General features: G+C 39.6%; 3 protein-coding genes and 1 pseudogene across 3 annotated transcripts; 3 read left to right on the forward strand and 1 right to left on the reverse strand.

Moving 5' to 3' along the window:
* The first annotated feature begins 416 nt into the window (after nt 1-416).
* Nucleotides 417-2,985, forward strand: LOC114757542 (probable RNA 3'-terminal phosphate cyclase-like protein; annotated as a pseudogene).
* A 4,574-nt stretch (nt 2,986-7,559) lies between these two features.
* On the forward strand, nt 7,560-8,825 carry LOC114757548 (UPF0481 protein At3g47200-like). Its single transcript, XM_028946620.1, has one exon. It carries the CDS (start codon nt 7,560-7,562, stop codon nt 8,823-8,825), a length of 1,266 nt encoding a protein of 421 aa, XP_028802453.1.
* A 668-nt stretch (nt 8,826-9,493) lies between these two features.
* On the forward strand, nt 9,494-11,714 carry LOC114757549 (TMV resistance protein N-like). Its single transcript, XM_028946621.1, has 2 exons — nt 9,494-9,555; nt 11,016-11,714. The coding sequence occupies exon 2, from the start codon at nt 11,040-11,042 to the stop codon at nt 11,712-11,714; it is 675 nt and encodes a 224-aa protein (XP_028802454.1). The 5' UTR covers nt 9,494-9,555; nt 11,016-11,039.
* A 7,853-nt stretch (nt 11,715-19,567) lies between these two features.
* LOC114757550 (uncharacterized) lies at nt 19,568-21,340 on the reverse strand. Its single transcript, XM_028946623.1, has one exon. The coding sequence runs from the start codon at nt 21,338-21,340 to the stop codon at nt 19,568-19,570; it is 1,773 nt and encodes a 590-aa protein (XP_028802456.1).
* Nucleotides 21,341-21,519: the final 179 nt, after the last annotated feature.

Genomic DNA, 21,519 nt, shown 5'->3' on the forward strand with positions numbered 1-21,519 from the left:
GAAAGCAAAGGTAAAAGAAAATCAAAGAGCCTGTATGGTTGTCAGAAATGATGAGAATTAAATGGAAGGGGGTGATAGGGTCAAGGGATAAAAATAGAGAGAATGACAAATAAAGAAATCTTGAAAATAACTAAATGCCAAATCAGGATTTGTGGATAGGTTTTGACAATATTTAATTTGTATATAACAATACATCTTTGTAAGAATACCTTATTTATGATTTTGTGATTTTTATGATTTTTTTGTCGTTTTTTCATAAAAATATTCATGAAGTATTGCTGTACGAGCTGCTAGAAATGACAGAATGGGATATTTGCAATTTTTCAGGATTTTCAAAACTTTTTTTTTATTTAACGGTAGAATGTGGTATGAATGTGAGCGTGAAATCCAATTCAAGAATTTGTTTGCAAGAATCTGTGACGCCCATAAACGAGAATTCTACGATTTACTCCCAACTTTACTACTGAAGTTTGTAAGAGTGGAGAGTGCGGAATAGAGAATGGGGAATAAGGATTACAAGAGGCTAAAAGGATGTCAGAGCTTCAGGCAACGATTAATTCTCGCCATTCTCTCAGGTAATTCGATTATTATCGAGGATATTCGTGCAGACAAGACTTTCCCGGGTCTTTAGAAACACGAGGTCTCTTTTCTTCGTTTGCTTGAGAAAATCTGCGATGGTTGCTGTGTCGAAATCAACGAAGCTGGTAATTTTAGTTTTTCTGTTGGCTTATATGATGCTTTTAAATTCTGAAAATGATTCAACTGGCTATGTGGGGGCTGAATTGGGTTTTATTTGTGGATAGCTACTAAATTGAAGTACAAGCCTGGAATTATCATGGGTGGGAAGAATCTTGCGCATGACTGTGGTGTTAGTCGCTCCATTGGTTATTTCTTGGAACCGCTGATAGTTCTTGCTTTATTTGGAAAGAAGCCCCCCGAGATTAGGCTCAAAGGTAATTTATTGTGTCTTTTTAAACATGATGCATTTTACAGAATGACCTTTTAATCACAAAAGAGAATAGAGTGGTGAAGCATACGCTTAACTTTGGTCGGCAAACACAAACTTTTGGCGATTGAGTGCAATTTGATGTTAATTCATAGGAGATAAGTTAGACCAATTATTTTCCACCTGTTGTTATCTTGTGATGTGATCTCTAATAATCACGTATAATTGTTTCCACCCTTAATTTATCAGGAGGTGGTAGGATAACTGAGGATGATTGGCAACCTTTTTGGCAATTTGGTGCCAGTTGATGCTAATGCATATGGGATAAGTAAAGTCATTTGATCTATATATAATAATATTGTGATAATTATAGAAAGTAAGTAGCTATTAATTACAGTTCCTCTGGCTCTTGATGATGGTTCATGATATGCTGTTATATTTGAAGTATGAGTTGCTATCTTCCTCTGAGGTTTCAGTTTCAAGCGAATCAAACTTATGACTTATAATATGAAGTGCTATCTTCCTCTATATTACAGGGATGAATGTTAACTAGATTTTATGTGAATAGTAAATATACTAACTAAATGATATACGGGATTCAAAGCAACAATGATGGGATATAACCAGATGATCCGTTCGTTATAGCTGTTCAATATTATGTTGTCAGGAATTACAAATGATTCTAAGGATCCGTCAGTTGATACTTTCCGCTCCACCACTCTGCACATATTGAAACGCTTTGGAGTCTCTTCTGATCAGCTGGATCTTAAAATAGAGTGTCGTGGAGTTCCTCCGAATGGTGGTGGGGAAGTCGTTTTGTCCGTGCCTGTTGTTCAGAGTCTTAATGTGAGTACCCAAGTTTATTACTAATTTATAATTATGTAATTTTATTTGCAATCTTACATATTTGTCCTAGCAGGCAGTTTCCTGGACTGACGAGGCCATGGTTAAGAGAATTAGAGGAGTTACATTTTCTGCTAGAGTGTCCTCTCAGTTTGAATATACCTTGATTCATGCTGCCCGCGGAATATTTAATCGTCTACTCCCAGATGTACACATTTTTACAGATCACAAAACTGGCCCACAGGCTGGAAAGTATGATCATCATATACTTTATTTTACGTTTGTTAATATATTTGTTAGGGATTTGATAGATCCCAAGTTCTATTGTATAACCTTGTTTTTGGGTGATTTTTCCTCTTAATAACACAGGTCTCCTGGATATGGGATTTCGCTTGTTGCAGAAACTACTTCTGACTGCTTCATTTCTGTCGACACTGCTGTTTCTCGTGATCATGATGAAGAAGCTACTGACTTCACAGATGATGAGAAGAAAGACCTGATACCCCCAGAAGACATTGGTCAACAAACTGCTTATGCCTTACTTCAGGAAATCCAGCAGGGGGCGGAGTAGTGGATTCAACGCATCAGGTCGAATTCTTAATTAAACCGGCCCTTGTTAATCTTTCTGGTCAAGTTTTTTTTTTTTTTTGGTTTTGCTTTTTGAACTTCTGAGAAACGAAACATTTGAAGAGTTAGTTGTTGATAGAGTTCAATGTCATTCTTTGATCTACGTAGCTAATCTTATACAACGGAATGAGGCTGCTTGTTGTTATTGCTTCAAGAAATCCTGTTTCTGTTGTTTAATTGCATATTTAGTCGAAATAGGCCTAGCTCCTAGATAATGACTTCTCCTTGATGCTGGACAAAGTATACGAGGTTCCAATCTCTCGTTTATTTTCTTCTTCCATTTGCCCGGACCCATCCTTTCTTTCTTTAACACTGTTGTTCGGTGTGCAGGGTCTGTTGTTTCTTCTCTGCTCCCTATGTCCACAAGATGTTTCCAAGATTCGCGTTGGACAGTTATCCCAGCATGGGATAGAAACACTGAGAAATATAGGGGAGTTTTTGGATTTGAAGTTCGTTATAAAGCCAGATCCAAAGACTCACAGTAATTCTTAAATGTATGGGTGCTGGCTTGAAGAACCTTTCCAGAAAGCTGTCTTGAAGGTGATGAGTCCATGTATTACTATAATTTACCAATTTTTTGTTACTTACAAGCTCCTAGGACTCATACTAGGACATTTTTGATCAAATTACTCTAGTTGCTCTTCTGTTAGTAATTCACATTTTTGGGCTGCAATGCATTAATCCAATTGACCAAATTTTCTTCTATTGAAGATTTCTTTAGGTCACCCTCTTTAATTGTATTCATGAGAAAGTGATGAGAAAATTTTCTGGCCAGACCAACCATGAAGTCAACATAATAATATACAGATTTAAACAGTACGGGAGCTGTTTAGTTTCCTTTGTTTTTAAATGAATTTTAATGATTTACTATTCTATTCTGAGCAATATTTTGATAGGTAGTGTTTTGCATGTGTCTCACTATATTTGTAACAATATCTTGTACAATGTTCAAGTCAAATAGATTTATGTTGGGAAGTTTGGAAAGTTATCTTGAAGGGAACAGTTCCTTGGAACATTGGAGAAGACTGACTCTGCTAGATGTCTTCATATTTCATGTTTTCATATTTTTTTTTGATAATAGATTTTAATAATTTTGTTTGTTGTGTTTTCGTATTTGCTTTCTTTTTAAACTGGTTTTTTTTTTTTCTATTTTAAATTAGATAACTTTTTCTTTTATTTTAAATTTGCTCAATGTGTGCTTTGCTGGAACAGCTGAGCAGATCACCACAATTCCTCTTCTGTTAGCAATAGGCATTAATCGAGTTGATCAAATTATATTCATTGGAAAAATATTTTTTATGGTTGCTTTTAATTGTATTCGAAGATTGATTACTTTTATAAGTTTTTTTTTTTTTTTAATAACACCTCGTTATGAATGTCTTATTAATTTATCTTACGCTACATTTTGGGTAACTTTTTAAAAGTAGTTTTATTAAGGCTCCTTTATGTTCGTCATTTTCATTACCTTTTTAATCCTTTATTACTCTCTCACTTTCATGGCTTTTATTTAATTTAGAACAATGAAGAATGTCCCGTCTTAACCCTAAACCAAAGCCTCAGGATTCGAGGTTGTAGATCATTTCACTCTATAATATATTACTTATTAAAACCAATTTTATTCGACGTGGGACTTTTCATATCATTTTTAAGTTTACTCATGTTTGGAGATCTTAACAAAAATAAAAAAAGAAACTAATTTTATGTACTTTACTAAACTTTCCACTCAAAATTCAAATGATTTATACTACTAAGTACTAATTGTACTCCTCCAGTGATCCTGGGTAAGCTGCGTTTACAACTTGCGCTGCTTTGAGATGATCTTCACTTCATTATAGACCAACCACAAGCTTCTAAAGCTGTCTCATGTTAAAATACCAGTACCTCCTATTCTTAATATAAAATCTCATTTGATTTTTATTTTGATCATCCGTGCATGGCCCCTATGCAATTTCAGTATGTGTATCCGGATGCTTCTGGGCCATGTTATGGATATTTCCTCTCATACCTTTTTTTAATTAATTCGAAATTATATTTCATTGAGAAAAAATTGCACTAGTGCCGTTAATTTCACTTTTCAAAATAACATCGAAATATTTTTTTCCTCAAGAATATTGCTTTCTTGTTGCATTAAAAAAACAGAATATTACTTCCTTTTTGCATTTAGAAAAAACGAATATTACTTCCTTGTTGCATTTAGAAAAAACGAATATTACTTCCTTGTTGCATTTTGAAAAAACGAATATTACTTCCTTTGTTTTAGCCAACAATGTTACTTCCTTGCAACGTATCGGGAGAATTATAATAAAATCTTATGCAAGAAACATACAAAAATGTTTCATAACAATTTAGCAATTTGCAATAATAAGTTTCAGAACAGGAAATAACAATAGGTTTTCACTATTCGCTTGTTATTTGGAGATATTAAAAAATTATTAAATTACTTAATCATAGTATATGTTATAGTTTCTAAAATTCTTATATAGATAAGTAGACTATATATTAATTTATGAGTGAAGTAAATTAGTTTGGAAAAAAACAATAAATATAAATAGTTTAAAGTAATTAAATAGGTACTATGTTCTTTTAATGGGGCCTTATTATGATTCTCCCAAACAAATATTTTGTTTCTTGCAAGATAAACACCCTTTTAGCTTGTATGGGGATGAACTTAGGCTTATATATAACGAATAGAATGCTTATTGTTGCATACAAGGACGACAAAACTGCATTTTGCTAGTCACTCCTCGCCCAAACGCCAAGGTACTGATGACTAATCATCTACACTCTTCCATTGTGAATTCTTTTCTTATGTAATTATCTCGTTTTCTCTTGGTAACCTTGTAAGATTGCAAAGTAATGCATGGCTACTTCCAAAATTAATAGCTTAATTCTTACCCTTATATTGTATTAGTTACCTGCTATGGAAGAAGTTTGGTTTTGGTGCCCATTCCAGTGATAAAATATATCAACATTTCAAAATCTACTCCGGACAGTTCACATTTAAATTTTTAAATTTTAAGTTCTTAAATTTTTTTTTTGGAGAAAGTTTTAGTCTTATTTATAAGGTAAAGAGAAGAAATTTTTTGGTCTTATTTATAAGGGAGAGAAAGAATTTTTTCATATAGATGTATAATTTTATTATTTATTTATTATTATTTTGGTTTTGTTTTTATAGGGTATAATACATGTTAAATTAAATAGAGAGAAAGTTACTCATAAAAAAAAAATAGAGAGAAAGTTGAAAAGTTGAATTTTAATGCTGCTTTTTGAAATATGTTGGTATTGACTTGTAAATAGGACCACAAAAGTAATAATCAAGATATTATCTTTATTTTAAATTCTACTCCTAGATGTTATTTATAAGATAGAGAGAGAATGTTTCTTTTGATTTTATTTATAAGTTATCTCATTAAATTTTTAGCTTGAATGTATTTTATCCTTCATTTATTATAGTGTAAATGATTATTTTTATGAAAGGTGCATATATAAAATAGGGATAAAATTGAAAAATTATTATATTTTAACAGAGAGTTAATACAATTTAAGATTTTCTTTAATCTACATAAAACATATTGAAAATGTTTTATAAATAGGACTAGAGACGTATTTACTACTCCCTCCGGTCCTTATTACAGGGCACTATCTACAAGAAATTCTGGTCTTTGATGTAGTCATTAACCAGCTCATTAATTGCTATTTTCCAATTTTATCTTTGTTACTCCCTCCGTTCCTTATTATAAGAGACATTTGATGCTTATGGCATGTTCCTATATATAAGAGACACTTAAAAGTTGTCTCTACTTTTTTGTGTTGATTTCCTATTTTATCCATATTTATTGTCTCCAATTCACACTCTCTCTCCCTCCCACTTATCTTTCTTTCAATAATTTAATTGTTCTCTCTCATGCTCTTTCTCCTTATTAATGAGGGCATTTTTGGAAAAAAGATTATATCTTTTACACATTGATTATTCTTAACTAATTTTAACTACTTTTTTTATCAACGTAATTCGGTTATTTGTCTCTTATAATAAGGAACGGAGGGAGTATTAATTAAGGTTTAGGGTTAAAAAGCTGATCAAACTCCTTGTTTATCTATCTGCGTTATTTAAGTTGGGGCTAATCTTAAAAAATTTTATTAATTTAGGACAGATTTAATGCTTCAATTCTCATTTCTTGGTATGTGAGAATTAGTTGTATAAGACGAAGGGGGGTAATTAATTTCTTAAAAATGCGAAAATAATTCATTTTAGATCATCCAAACTTAATGTGACAGCACTTATGAGCATCGAAGCTAATCTCTATAAAAGATTCTCGAAAAACAATAATTAATCATATTCTTTTCTCGTTACTTTACAAATGTCAATATGTCTTGTACATCAATAAATTTGATTTGGTTTTTGGTTTTATACTGAAACCTTTTTTAATGTATAGTCTTATATGGCTACTAATAAAGTTGTCTTCATTTCAAATAAAAAAAAATCCTATATAAAGGGAAGATAATTGACAATGTTTACACTATATATTTATTTAAAAACCGCGTTGTTTAGCAATGATAATTATGCTTACAATATATAAGTTGCTAATATTTGATGCCTATGCTATTAACCAATTTTATAGTTCATTTAATTATTTTTTTCTTAGGGTTGAGGTTCATACTGCATTTTGAAGTCTTCTTTCCAAGTGCATCCAGTACTTAAGAGTATTTAATGGTTCATCTAATACTCTGAAATATTTTTTTAGGTGCGTTCAAATACTCAAATATTTTATAGTTCATTTAACACCCTGAAATATTTTACAAGATACATCAAACATTCTAAGGGTTAGGGTATTTAGGATGCATATTAAGGTTCTTGGTGTATCTAAAAACATATTTAAAGATACTAAATGAATCATCATATATGTTAAGATGTTGAACACACATGAAAAAATACTTTAGAGTATCGAATGAACTACGTGATACTTTTAGGTGATAAACACAACCAGAAAAATATTTCAGAGTATTGGATTAACCTCAACCCTTTATGCTATGAAAGTGATTCAATATGTGAGATGTGCTATAAATATATATATGTTTATATATAGAGTGTTCCTCCTTTCTTTTATTTTGCTTATTGGATTGCTTTCTAAATCAAATTTAATAGATGGAAGACGAAGTGATGGTTGACATCAAAACTATGATCGGAGATAGTGGATATGGTTATGTGTCACCAGACTGTTGTATCTCTAGAGTGATTCATACAGCACGTGATATAAAACCAAATGCTTACACTCCAAAGTTTGTTTCTATTGGTCCCTTTCATTACGGTAATGAGAGGCTGCAAGAAATGGAAAGGCACAAACGAGCTTTTCTCAAAAGATTTACTCAAAGAAGCAGCACAAAGTTGGATGTTATTATTAATTTTGTCAGAAGTTCAGTAACGAAAGTGCGCGCTTCTTATTCAGAGAACATCAACCTTAGTGACAAGGAACTTGTGAAGTTAATATTATTGGATGCTGCTTTCATCATTGAAGTTCTCTTCATTACGTATTATGAGCCGAAGATAATATTGAATGATGCTAAACTGTCACAGCAACCATTAAGTGGAATTCTACCTCTAGATTTAGTTTTTTTTGAGAACCAACTACCATTCTCTGTTTTGGAAGAGCTATTCAATATAGCATTTCCCCCTAACCTTCGTGATGATGAAATCACTTTTTTTAAGCTTGCTTCTTGGTACTTGAGTGTGACATTTGACCTTGAAATGCCAAAGCATGATCTTGATAATGTAAGCGTAAAGCATTTCACAGACTTGCTTAGGTTTTTATTGTTACAAGGAGCACCTCCAGAAAAAATGGACCCACTATTTTACACTACTGATGTTCTTTCATACAGTGCAAAGGAGTTGCAAGGATTTGGAGTAAAGTTGAAGGCTAGCAAAAGCAAGAGCCCATTAGACATCAAGTTTTCAGGCCATGTTCTGGAGCTTCCAAAGATTTTGGTGACGGATCTCGTGACCGAAGCTTTGTTCTTTAATATGATAGCTTTTGAACAGATCCATTGTCGTCAAACCTCTTTTATTTCTAGCTATGCTCTTGTATGGAGTCACCTAATCAACACAAAGGAAGACGCGGATGTCCTCGTTAATAATAAAATAGTCCGCAGCTTCATTACTAATACTGAGGTTGCTCCGTTATTTATAATCATGGTAAAGAATGCCGGTCTAACAATGCTGATTCCTGAAAATGTTGATATCTTCAAAAGGTTGAAGACGTTCTGCGAAAATGGTTTGCGACAGAGTAAAGCAAGTTTGAGACATGATTATTGCAGGATGCCTTGGCAAACTGTGGCCTCTTTTGCTGCAATCATGCTCCTAATTCTCGCCATTCTTCAGACCATATTTTCTATTCTCCAACTAACAAAAGGATAAAACAAGTAGATTTATTTGAAGCTTGTGTGTATTTGAGTAGTATCGTGTCCTCAGAATTTGTTGTGTTCGCTTTCATTCTGTGTAATACTCTTTCAAATTGCAATTGCATAAGTCGCATAAGGATTCAAACCTTGCTGTTAGTTCAGAGCACATCTTAAGCCCACTCACTGATGAAATGTTAAACCATCATTATTCATCATGTTATTTTTTAAACCCAGATGCAATTTTTGTCCATAAAATCCCACAAAAATGTAGCTTTAATCAGTGTGATTTACCAATAAGTTGCTCCCAAAGTGTAGCCCCTATTTTTTTCTTATAGCCAATACACTTAATTGGTAAGGATATTTTAAGAAAGACAACACATATTTATTACAAATAACTAACTTAACATATTTTTTAATCTCTTCAAATTAGTCAACTAGCTCTTATAATTAAGATCCGAGGCTACTTTTCCATCGGACCGTTACTTCCCATTGATAAAAGCAGGATTGATTAGCTTGATAGCTTCTTCCTTAAGTCATCTGGCAAACGCAGAAACGAGCCAAGCAAATCTCCAATCCTCTCACTTCATTTTTCCTTGACTCGGTGTCGTTGTCCTCAGCCTGTCACCATCTTGGTCCGCGTGCTCCTCAACCCGTCGCCGTCGTTCACGGATGCTCGGTGATCCTCAGTACGCCGTCTGTCGCGTAGCTCTGCTAACCCCATCAATTTGCAGAGCTCCCTCTTCCCGGTAGTCTATCCCTTCTTAATAATTTCGATTTTTAAACTTCAAACGTAAGATGTGACTGAACCTCTGATCTGTGATGGAGTATTCTTACAACTGCATTCACTGGTTGCCAGAAGTAAAAGGAACCTAATGTGAACTGGTCGTACGTAGCTGGGATTAAAAATAATGATTAACTCGGGTTTGTTACGTATTTTACATTAGCTGGTAAATAACATATTATTATTGTAATTTGGCCTTGGGATAGCATGTAATATTTTTAATTAAATTATATTACTTTAATCCTAGCCGATCTGACCGGCGACTCTTGAACATTCCCTTTAGAACCTTGCTAAATATTGTGCATGCCTATCGCATGTGGCATAGTGGGGCAGAGACCAGCGTACTTCGAGTAATCCAAGTGCATTTTGTGTAAGTTGTAATTGCTGAATAAAAAATGACAACAAAGCCGGCTATGATTAGTAACAATTTAATATTCCAGGACAAATAACAATATGACAACTCACAATCAAGGTAACATAATTTTTGGTTCTTAAAATTTGATCATATTTTAGTTTGGGTCCATCAAATTGCAAACTCATGATTTTAATCCCTGGAATTTAATATGTTTTAAAATGTTAGTTTCTAGAACCTGGAGGTATAATTGTGTTAAAATTTGTTGAAGTGTCATAAACAGCACCAAAATATTGATGTTGGACTCACAAAATAGTGCGTAATTGGATTTTGTGTAGATAATAAAGAGGGGAGAAAACACGAATAGGTCCTCGAAACATAGCCATTCCTCTGAGAAGTTATTCACTATATTTTAAGAATTCATCCTTTGTCGTCCTCTACATTGTGTTTTGAGGATCTTCTCTCTTTCTCTCTGTGTTTTTTTGTTTATCCACATCAGAGCTAGTTATGCATCATTTAGTGAGTTCGCATCACTATTTTAATGTTAATTATGACACTTTCATAGATTTTAGCACCATTACACTCTTAGACTAAATTCGAGGAACTAAAAATTTTGAAATTTGAGAAACCAAGAGTAAAACATATCCAAGTTTCCGGAACCAAAAATTATATTAATTGCATACAAAGCAAGTCAACTTTATTGAGACTAAGCATATAGGGGATGATGAGGTGGTGCCCAACGTAATTTCGCAATGCAAACACCTTCATGTGATCCAATGAAAAAATGGCTTGGAAAGATTCTGCCGAAAGACTTTACGGATTTAAAATTTAAAAAATGAAAGCTAAATTAATTGAGATTTCTTGTGGTGGCCCATATTATTTTTAATTAAATGGGCATACGTTAAAGTCATGAGGTTATAAGCCAACAACTTTTCATTCACAGAAAGCTCTCTTGCCACTGGGCTACAAGAACATTACCGGCGCATTCATCATTATTTCAGAGCATAGATAGATGCTAGGCAACCAAAGCCGGTTATGACTTGCTTGTTGCTTCTATCGTTGACTAGTTACAGGGTGATGATAAGGATTTCTATCCCATGGAGTATTTGGAGAGCAGCCCATCATCGTTGAAACCGAGTCATGTATATATCAGCTTTAGAGGTGATGAAGACACTCGTAAATTCATGCATAGCCTTTCGGCTGCTCTGAAAGCAGAAGGCTTCATAATCTTTGGAGATGATAAGAAGCTTGAAACGCCAGGCTCCAATCTTCCACCTCACCTTCTTCAAGCAATTCGTGAGTCGTGGATTTGGATTGTTGTCTTCTCCAAGAACTATGCTTCTTCATGTTGGTGTTTAGAGGAACTGTCACAGGTTGCTGGGCACATCATTACTCCTGAGATTGAAGCTCCGCGTAGGCGCCCATCATCATCAGTTTTTTGCGCTCTGACGTCGTGCTGTTCTCATGTCGGTCCTGAACCACAAGAAATGTGCGAAGCAGGGATAGACAAGGTGAACAGATGGAGGAAAGCTCTGAAACAAGGGTGCCGTGTCTCTGGCCGCCGGAGTCTACCAGATAGGGTCATAACAGTTTATTACGATGTGGATCCAAAATCCTTTGCTCAACATATTCAACAAGCATGGACACAAGATTCATTTGAGATACCCCAATGGAAGAGGAAGGCTATCGAGCAAGTGGCTGTCACGTTAGTGAGTGTAATAAAATCGACGCAAGCAATTAACAGCTCTGAATGTATATATGCATATCAATAGAGTGCAATTACAGAGCTTATTCGGCCTTCACGAATTGAGCCACTCGAAACAGAATAACAGAAAGAACAGAATGTCAGAATAATGCAGGGGGAAAGGATTACAGAGAATCTGTCAGGACGGAAATCACAATATCATTCACACCCCTTCCCTCTAACCACCTGTCCTTATATACCCAATTCCGTGTTTTCTAGTTCTCGAAGTTTCCAAGGCCTCTTCCGTGCTCGCTGGCTTCTTCGCAGTATGTTGGGCTGCTCCACGACTCTTGGATCATCCTCATCAAAGCCCAAATTGTCCGCATCTGTTACAATACCCCCCTCATAAGCTCGGACCTTGTCCTCAAGGTCCACTGATGGGTACAGCATCTTGAGGGCCTCATAATCCTCCCAGGTGGGTTCCAGAGCACCATCCCACTGAACCAAGAGCTGTTGAACGCGGTCTTTGCCACGGTGGACCCAACGCATGTCCTGAATGGTCACTGGTTGACAAATGGGACCTTCGGGAGTAGTACACAGAGGGAGTGGCAGATAAGATCGAACTGGTTCGGTCCCATAAAACTTTTTAAGAACAGAGACATGGAAGACTGGGTGAATCTTGGCATGATCCGGAAGTGCTAAACGATAAGCGACTGAACCAATCCGCTCAATCACTTGGAATGGCCCGAAGTAAACGAGAGCAAGTTTCTGAAATCGACGGAGCTGAACAGAGTGTTGACGGTATGGTTGTAGTCGAACCAAAACCCAATCATCGACTGAAAACTCGACCTCCCGCCGTTTAGCATCGGCGTATCTCTTCATTCTGTCTTGGGCCCTTTTAATATTGGCCTTCAAAATAGCCAGGAGTTCGTCTCTTTGTTCCAATTGGTGATGCACATCAAAAGGAGTATCTTCAAGAGAAGAATGGCGAATGATAGGTGGCGGCTCTCTACCATATACTATTTTAAATGGAGACATTCCCGTCGAATGATGGAAAGAAGTGTTATACCACAGCTCAGCCCATGGTAAGAATCGAAGCCACTGTCGTGGATAATCATGAACAAAGCACCGTAGATACATTTCAAGACACTTATTAAGAGCTTCAGATTGACCGTCTGACTGGGGATGATAAGCGGAGCTGAAATGCAACTTCGTCCCCTGTAATTTCATTAAATGGCGCCAGAAAGCACTCATGAAGACCTTATCACGATCAGACACGATGGTTTTGGGCAGACCGTGGAGCTTGACAATATGTTGAACAAAAGCTTCGGCCACCTGAATACTCGAGAAGTTACCCGGAAGAGCAATAAAGTGTTAGTATTTGGATAGGCGATCCACAACCACCAGAATTGCTGCATAATGATTAACCGCCGGTAATCCTATAATGAAATCCATCGCAATGTCTTCCCATATATGATCTGGAATGGGTAACGGTTGTAATAACCCCGCAGGACTCACTTGCGCTACCTTAGCTTGCTGACAGACAGAGCAACTACGAATATAGTGGCGTACATCTCGGCGCATGTGTTTCCAAAAAAATATACCAGCGATCCGGTACAGAGTTCGCATAAAACCAGCATGCCCTCCCACGACTGACGAATGAAACTCGGTCAGAATAGTATGGATTAAATGAGGTTTATCATTGGGGATCACCAACCGATTATTCCAATATAATTCTCCATTCCGAATATTATAGTGTGGGTCAACACTATCACCTTGCTGTATTCTTTTCTTTAATCCCTGTATCTCGTCCGATGACTGAGTCTCCCGAGCCACCATATCCATCAAGGGATCATTGATTGCAGACAGGGCCATGCAAGTGACACGGGATAAGGCATCTGCCGCCTGGTTGTGTCGTCCAGGCTTATATTCGATAGAAAACTGATATCCCAATAGCTTAGGTAAGCATGCTTCTTGCTCAGGAGTTTGAATGGTTTGATCTGTAAGATGCCGAAGGCTAGCATGGTCAGTTCGAATGATAAATGGGTGACCGAAGAGGTAGTGCCGGAACTTGGCCACCGCCTCAGTGATGGCGTACAATTCGCGTACATATACTGATTGCCTCTGCATGCGTGGGGAGAGTTGCCTTGAAAAGAAAGCAATGGGATGCTGTTCTTGGCTCAATACTGCGCCGATGCCGCTACCCGAAGCATCCGTCTCCAAGATAAAGGGTTTGGAGAAATCAGGAAGTGCTAATACTGGGGCTTGTGTTAAAGCTTGTTTCAGATTATCAAAAGCAATTTGGGCCGCTGAAGACCAAATGAAAGCATTTTTGCATAGTAATTTCGTTAAGGGCTCTGCTTTCTGGGCGTAACTTTTAATAAATCTACGATAGTACCCACTCAAGCCTAAGAATCCCCTCAATTGGCTGACTGATTCAGGTACGGGCCAATCCTGAACAGCCTTTAATTTTTCCGGGTCCATTTCAACCCCATTCCCTGAAACTATATGACCCAGATACTCCACGCGCCGCCTGCCAAATGTACATTTCGGCATTTTTGCATATAATTGATGATGCAATAAAATCTTTAAAACAGCTTCAAGGTGTGTAAGATGGGACTCCCATGTGGGGCTGTAAATTAATATGTCATCGAAGAAAATTAAGACAAAACGTCGGATGAATGGTCTGAAGATTGTGTTCATGAGTGCCTGAAATGTGGCTGGGGCGTTGGTTAATCCAAACGGCATCACGAGCCATTCATACAACCCCAAATGAGTGCGGAAGGCCGTCTTCTCCCGATCCTCCTTGCGCATCAAAATTTGGTGATACCCCGACCGTAGATCCAGCTTAGAATAGAATTCCGATCCATATAGTTCATCCAAGAGTTCATCCACTGTTGGCATCGGAAAAGCATCTTTAATGGTAGCTGCATTCAGAGCCCGATAATCCACACAAAAACGCCAGGTCCCATCCTTCTTCTTAACCAAAATAACAGGAGCGGAGAATGGACTAGAACTCGGTTGTACTAATCCTTCCTGAAGCAACTCTGAAACCATGTTTTCGATTTCAGCTTTCTAACTGACTGGGTAGCGGTATGGTCGTACCCGCACGGGACCTGTGCCTGGTAATAAATCGATTCGGTGCTCGTGCCCTCTAGAAGGGGGTAAACCGTGTGGGTTCTCAAACACCTTGGCAAACCGATGAAGCAGATTCGTGAGTTCCTCCGGTGCCCCCTGATGCTCTACGGTCCCTTGTTCCGACTCATCAATGATCCTTTCCAGCATAAAATATTCAGCTACTGCCTCGACTTGCTGCAGGCGACTGAGGTGGTGAAATTGGGCTGATATCACGGTGGGTCCTCTAAATCCCGTCAACGCAATCCATTCTCCATCCTGCAGAAACTTGATGGTGGATGTGCTATAGTCAGCAATGTGGGCCCCAAGTGTCTCAAGCCAGTCAGCCCCCATCACCACATCGGTTCCCGTGATTGGTAGTACGTAAAGGGTCAAAAAAATCGTGTGGCCATTGATCTGTATGCCTACGTCCCGGACCTCTTCTGCACTTTTTAGGATTTTGCCTCCCGTTCCCCCCAACACTCGGATAGGAGTTGCCTCTTCTATTGGTAATCTTAGATGCGCTACAATGCGAGGATGTATGAAGTTATCCGAACTCCCTCCGTCCAGGAGTATTTGCACCGTCGTTCCCTGAATAGTGCCCTGAAATCGGATCGTTGCTGGACCTTGAGTTCCTCTTAACGCATAGAGCGATAAATGATGCAACGTAGCGTCAGCTTCAATAATCTCAGGGGTCTCATCTTCTTCTTCATTTGACTCGCCTTCACTCTGTAATAACATCAGCTGTTTATTCGGGCACCTGTGCGTTGGCGTAAATTTGGCATCACAGGTATAGTAGAGTCCCTTTTCTCGCCGTATCTGCATCTCTGCTGCTGTCATTTTTTTAATGGGGGGCATTTTTGGCGTTGGTAATAAGGGAGGTAAGTTTGACTTTCCTCCTCCCAGGCCCGTTGCGGATGGGTTGGAACGAGCTCCAGTGTAAGGCACTATAGCCTTCGGGATATTCCCACTTCCAGTCGAATTCTTCATTGCCGAAAATCCCGTGGTCGCCATGTCTGTAAATAGTCGTGCTATGGACATGGCGTGTAATACTGTCGGTGGTCGTTGCAGCAATACATCCCGTTTCAGCTCGGGCAATAGTCCCCCAAGATAGCAATCCAACAGGGCCGCCTCCGGGATTTCTTCGGTCCGGTTTGCTAGAGCTAGAAATTTCTGATTGTATTCCTCCAGTTTACCCCCGAGTCCTTGTTGAGTCAGTTTAAAGAGCTGAGACCGTGGACATTCAAATTGAGTCGGTCCGTATTGAGCTTCTACCGCCTTGGCGAATATACTCCAAGTCGGAATTCTTCCTGATTTTTCCATCATCTGGAACCACGGCAACACATCTCCATCAAGGTGTACCGACGCGATCATTAACCTCTGCGGGTCTTGTATCTCAAAATACTTGAAGTACCTTTCTGCCTTAAAAATCCAGTCCAGCGCATCCGATCCGTCGAAATGTGGAAAATCCACCTTAATGGTTTTATGCGGGTTCTGACCGAAGTTTACCGATTCTACAATTGGTATGCCGGAGGTTGACTCCTTAAATCTTGGTGGGGACGATTCTGTTTGTTGCTTCCAGCTATCCATCGACTGCACTAGGGAATGTAGCAGTGATTCCATAGAATCGAATCGTCGATCAATCTGGTCAAAACGCCCCTTAGCTCCTTCTACAAACTCATTCGTCTTCTTCATATCAGCTTGTAGTTCCTTCAGGCGTGTATTCTCTGCCATGTCCCCTATATGTCTCTCAATGAAAGCACCAAATGTCACGTTAGTGAGTGTAATAAAATCGACGCAAGCAATTAACAGCTCTGAATGTATATATGCATATCAATAGAGTGCAATTACAGAGCTTATTCGGCCTTCACGAATTGAGCCACTCGAAACAGAATAACAGAAAGAACAGAATGTCAGAATAATGCAGGGGGAAAGGATTACAGAGAATCTGTCAGGACGGAAATCACAATATCATTCACACCCCTTCCCTCTAACCACCTGTCCTTATATACCCAATTCCGTGTTTTCTAGTTCTCGAAGTTTCCAAGGCCTCTTCCGTGCTCGCTGGCTTCTTCGCAGTATGTTGGGCTGCTCCACGACTCTTGGATCATCCTCATCAAAGCCCAAATTGTCCGCATCTGTTACAATACCCCCCTCATAAGCTCGGACCTTGTCCTCAAGGTCCACTGATGGGTACAGCATCTTGAGGGCCTCATAATCCTCCCAGGTGGGTTCCAGAGCACCATCCCACTGAACCAAGAGCTGTTGAACGCGGTCTTTGCCACGGTGGACCCAACGCATGTCCTGAATGGTCACTGGTTGACAAATGGGACCTTCGGGAGTAGTACACAGAGGGAGTGGCAGATAAGATCGAACTGGTTCGGTCCCATAAAACTTTTTAAGAACAGAGACATGGAAGACTGGGTGAATCTTGGCATGATCCGGAAGTGCTAAACGATAAGCGACTGAACCAATCCGCTCAATCACTTGGAATGGCCCGAAGTAAACGAGAGCAAGTTTCTGAAATCGACGGAGCTGAACAGAGTGTTGACGGTATGGTTGTAGTCGAACCAAAACCCAATCATCGACTGAAAACTCGACCTCCCGCCGTTTAGCATCGGCGTATCTCTTCATTCTGTCTTGGGCCCTTTTAATATTGGCCTTCAAAATAGCCAGGAGTTCGTCTCTTTGTTCCAATTGGTGATGCACATCAAAAGGAGTATCTTCAAGAGAAGAATGGCGAATGATAGGTGGCGGCTCTCTACCATATACTATTTTAAATGGAGACATTCCCGTCGAATGATGGAAAGAAGTGTTATACCACAGCTCAGCCCATGGTAAGAATCGAAGCCACTGTCGTGGATAATCATGAACAAAGCACCGTAGATACATTTCAAGACACTTATTAAGAGCTTCAGATTGACCGTCTGACTGGGGATGATAAGCGGAGCTGAAATGCAACTTCGTCCCCTGTAATTTCATTAAATGGCGCCAGAAAGCACTCATGAAGACCTTATCACGATCAGACACGATGGTTTTGGGCAGACCGTGGAGCTTGACAATATGTTGAACAAAAGCTTCGGCCACCTGAATACTCGAGAAGTTACCCGGAAGAGCAATAAAGTGTTAGTATTTGGATAGGCGATCCACAACCACCAGAATTGCTGCATAATGATTAACCGCCGGTAATCCTATAATGAAATCCATCGCAATGTCTTCCCATATATGATCTGGAATGGGTAACGGTTGTAATAACCCCGCAGGACTCACTTGCGCTACCTTAGCTTGCTGACAGACAGAGCAACTACGAATATAGTGGCGTACATCTCGGCGCATGTGTTTCCAAAAAAATATACCAGCGATCCGGTACAGAGTTCGCATAAAACCAGCATGCCCTCCCACGACTGACGAATGAAACTCGGTCAGAATAGTATGGATTAAATGAGGTTTATCATTGGGGATCACCAACCGATTATTCCAATATAATTCTCCATTCCGAATATTATAGTGTGGGTCAACACTATCACCTTGCTGTATTCTTTTCTTTAATCCCTGTATCTCGTCCGATGACTGAGTCTCCCGAGCCACCATATCCATCAAGGGATCATTGATTGCAGACAGGGCCATGCAAGTGACACGGGATAAGGCATCTGCCGCCTGGTTGTGTCGTCCAGGCTTATATTCGATAGAAAACTGATATCCCAATAGCTTAGGTAAGCATGCTTCTTGCTCAGGAGTTTGAATGGTTTGATCTGTAAGATGCCGAAGGCTAGCATGGTCAGTTCGAATGATAAATGGGTGACCGAAGAGGTAGTGCCGGAACTTGGCCACCGCCTCAGTGATGGCGTACAATTCGCGTACATATACTGATTGCCTCTGCATGCGTGGGGAGAGTTGCCTTGAAAAGAAAGCAATGGGATGCTGTTCTTGGCTCAATACTGCGCCGATGCCGCTACCCGAAGCATCCGTCTCCAAGATAAAGGGTTTGGAGAAATCAGGAAGTGCTAATACTGGGGCTTGTGTTAAAGCTTGTTTCAGATTATCAAAAGCAATTTGGGCCGCTGAAGACCAAATGAAAGCATTTTTGCATAGTAATTTCGTTAAGGGCTCTGCTTTCTGGGCGTAACTTTTAATAAATCTACGATAGTACCCACTCAAGCCTAAGAATCCCCTCAATTGGCTGACTGATTCAGGTACGGGCCAATCCTGAACAGCCTTTAATTTTTCCGGGTCCATTTCAACCCCATTCCCTGAAACTATATGACCCAGATACTCCACGCGCCGCCTGCCAAATGTACATTTCGGCATTTTTGCATATAATTGATGATGCAATAAAATCTTTAAAACAGCTTCAAGGTGTGTAAGATGGGACTCCCATGTGGGGCTGTAAATTAATATGTCATCGAAGAAAATTAAGACAAAACGTCGGATGAATGGTCTGAAGATTGTGTTCATGAGTGCCTGAAATGTGGCTGGGGCGTTGGTTAATCCAAACGGCATCACGAGCCATTCATACAACCCCAAATGAGTGCGGAAGGCCGTCTTCTCCCGATCCTCCTTGCGCATCAAAATTTGGTGATACCCCGACCGTAGATCCAGCTTAGAATAGAATTCCGATCCATATAGTTCATCCAAGAGTTCATCCACTGTTGGCATCGGAAAAGCATCTTTAATGGTAGCTGCATTCAGAGCCCGATAATCCACACAAAAACGCCAGGTCCCATCCTTCTTCTTAACCAAAATAACAGGAGCGGAGAATGGACTAGAACTCGGTTGTACTAATCCTTCCTGAAGCAACTCTGAAACCATGTTTTCGATTTCAGCTTTCTAACTGACTGGGTAGCGGTATGGTCGTACCCGCACGGGACCTGTGCCTGGTAATAAATCGATTCGGTGCTCGTGCCCTCTAGAAGGGGGTAAACCGTGTGGGTTCTCAAACACCTTGGCAAACCGATGAAGCAGATTCGTGAGTTCCTCCGGTGCCCCCTGATGCTCTACGGTCCCTTGTTCCGACTCATCAATGATCCTTTCCAGCATAAAATATTCAGCTACTGCCTCGACTTGCTGCAGGCGACTGAGGTGGTGAAATTGGGCTGATATCACGGTGGGTCCTCTAAATCCCGTCAACGCAATCCATTCTCCATCCTGCAGAAACTTGATGGTGGATGTGCTATAGTCAGCAATGTGGGCCCCAAGTGTCTCAAGCCAGTCAGCCCCCATCACCACATCGGTTCCCGTGATTGGTAGTACGTAAAGGGTCAAAAAAATCGTGTGGCCATTGATCTGTATGCCTACGTCCCGGACCTCTTCTGCACTTTTTAGGATTTTGCCTCCCGTTCCCCCCAACACTCGGATAGGAGTTGCCTCTTCTATTGGTAATCTTAGATGCGCTACAATGCGAGGATGTATGAAGTTATCCGAACTCCCTCCGTCCAGGAGTATTTGCACCGTCGTTCCCTGAATAGTGCCCTGAAATCGGATCGTTGCTGGACCTTGAGTTCCTCTTAACGCATAGAGCGATAAATGATGCAACGTAGCGTCAGCTTCAATAATCTCAGGGGTCTCATCTTCTTCTTCATTTGACTCGCCTTCACTCTGTAATAACATCAGCTGTTTATTCGGGCACCTGTGCGTTGGCGTAAATTTGGCATCACAGGTATAGTAGAGTCCCTTTTCTCGCCGTATCTGCATCTCTGCTGCTGTCATTTTTTTAATGGGGGGCATTTTTGGCGTTGGTAATAAGGGAGGTAAGTTTGACTTTCCTCCTCCCAGGCCCGTTGCGGATGGGTTGGAACGAGCTCCAGTGTAAGGCACTATAGCCTTCGGGATATTCCCACTTCCAGTCGAATTCTTCATTGCCGAAAATCCCGTGGTCGCCATGTCTGTAAATAGTCGTGCTATGGACATGGCGTGTAATACTGTCGGTGGTCGTTGCAGCAATACATCCCGTTTCAGCTCGGGCAATAGTCCCCCAAGATAGCAATCCAACAGGGCCGCCTCCGGGATTTCTTCGGTCCGGTTTGCTAGAGCTAGAAATTTCTGATTGTATTCCTCCAGTTTACCCCCGAGTCCTTGTTGAGTCAGTTTAAAGAGCTGAGACCGTGGACATTCAAATTGAGTCGGTCCGTATTGAGCTTCTACCGCCTTGGCGAATATACTCCAAGTCGGAATTCTTCCTGATTTTTCCATCATCTGGAACCACGGCAACACATCTCCATCAAGGTGTACCGACGCGATCATTAACCTCTGCGGGTCTTGTATCTCAAAATACTTGAAGTACCTTTCTGCCTTAAAAATCCAGTCCAGCGCATCCGATCCGTCGAAATGTGGAAAATCCACCTTAATGGTTTTATGCGGGTTCTGACCGAAGTTTACCGATTCTACAATTGGTATGCCGGAGGTTGACTCCTTAAATCTTGGTGGGGACGATTCTGTTTGTTGCTTCCAGCTATCCATCGACTGCACTAGGGAATGTAGCAGTGATTCCATAGAATCGAATCGTCGATCAATCTGGTCAAAACGCCCCTTAGCTCCTTCTACAAACTCATTCGTCTTCTTCATATCAGCTTGTAGTTCCTTCAGGCGTGTATTCTCTGCCATGTCCCCTATATGTCTCTCAATGAAAGCACCAAATGTCACGTTAGTGAGTGTAATAAAATCGACGCAAGCAATTAACAGCTCTGAATGTATATATGCATATCAATAGAGTGCAATTACAGAGCTTATTCGGCCTTCACGAATTGAGCCACTCGAAACAGAATAACAGAAAGAACAGAATG

Source organism: Neltuma alba, unplaced genomic scaffold (genome assembly GCF_004799145.2).
Source record: "Neltuma alba isolate B1F8T4 unplaced genomic scaffold, ASM479914v2 tig00010610_pilon, whole genome shotgun sequence".
Taxonomy (NCBI): Eukaryota; Viridiplantae; Streptophyta; class Magnoliopsida; order Fabales; family Fabaceae; genus Neltuma; species Neltuma alba.

Coding starts and splice junctions, on each gene's coding strand:
- LOC114757548 (XM_028946620.1), top strand. CDS start 7,560: ATGGAAGACGAAGTGATGGTTGACATCAAAACTATGATCGGAGATAGT.
- LOC114757549 (XM_028946621.1), top strand. CDS start 11,040: ATGGAGTATTTGGAGAGCAGCCCATCATCGTTGAAACCGAGTCATGTA.
- LOC114757550 (XM_028946623.1), bottom strand. CDS start 21,340: ATGGCAGAGAATACACGCCTGAAGGAACTACAAGCTGATATGAAGAAG.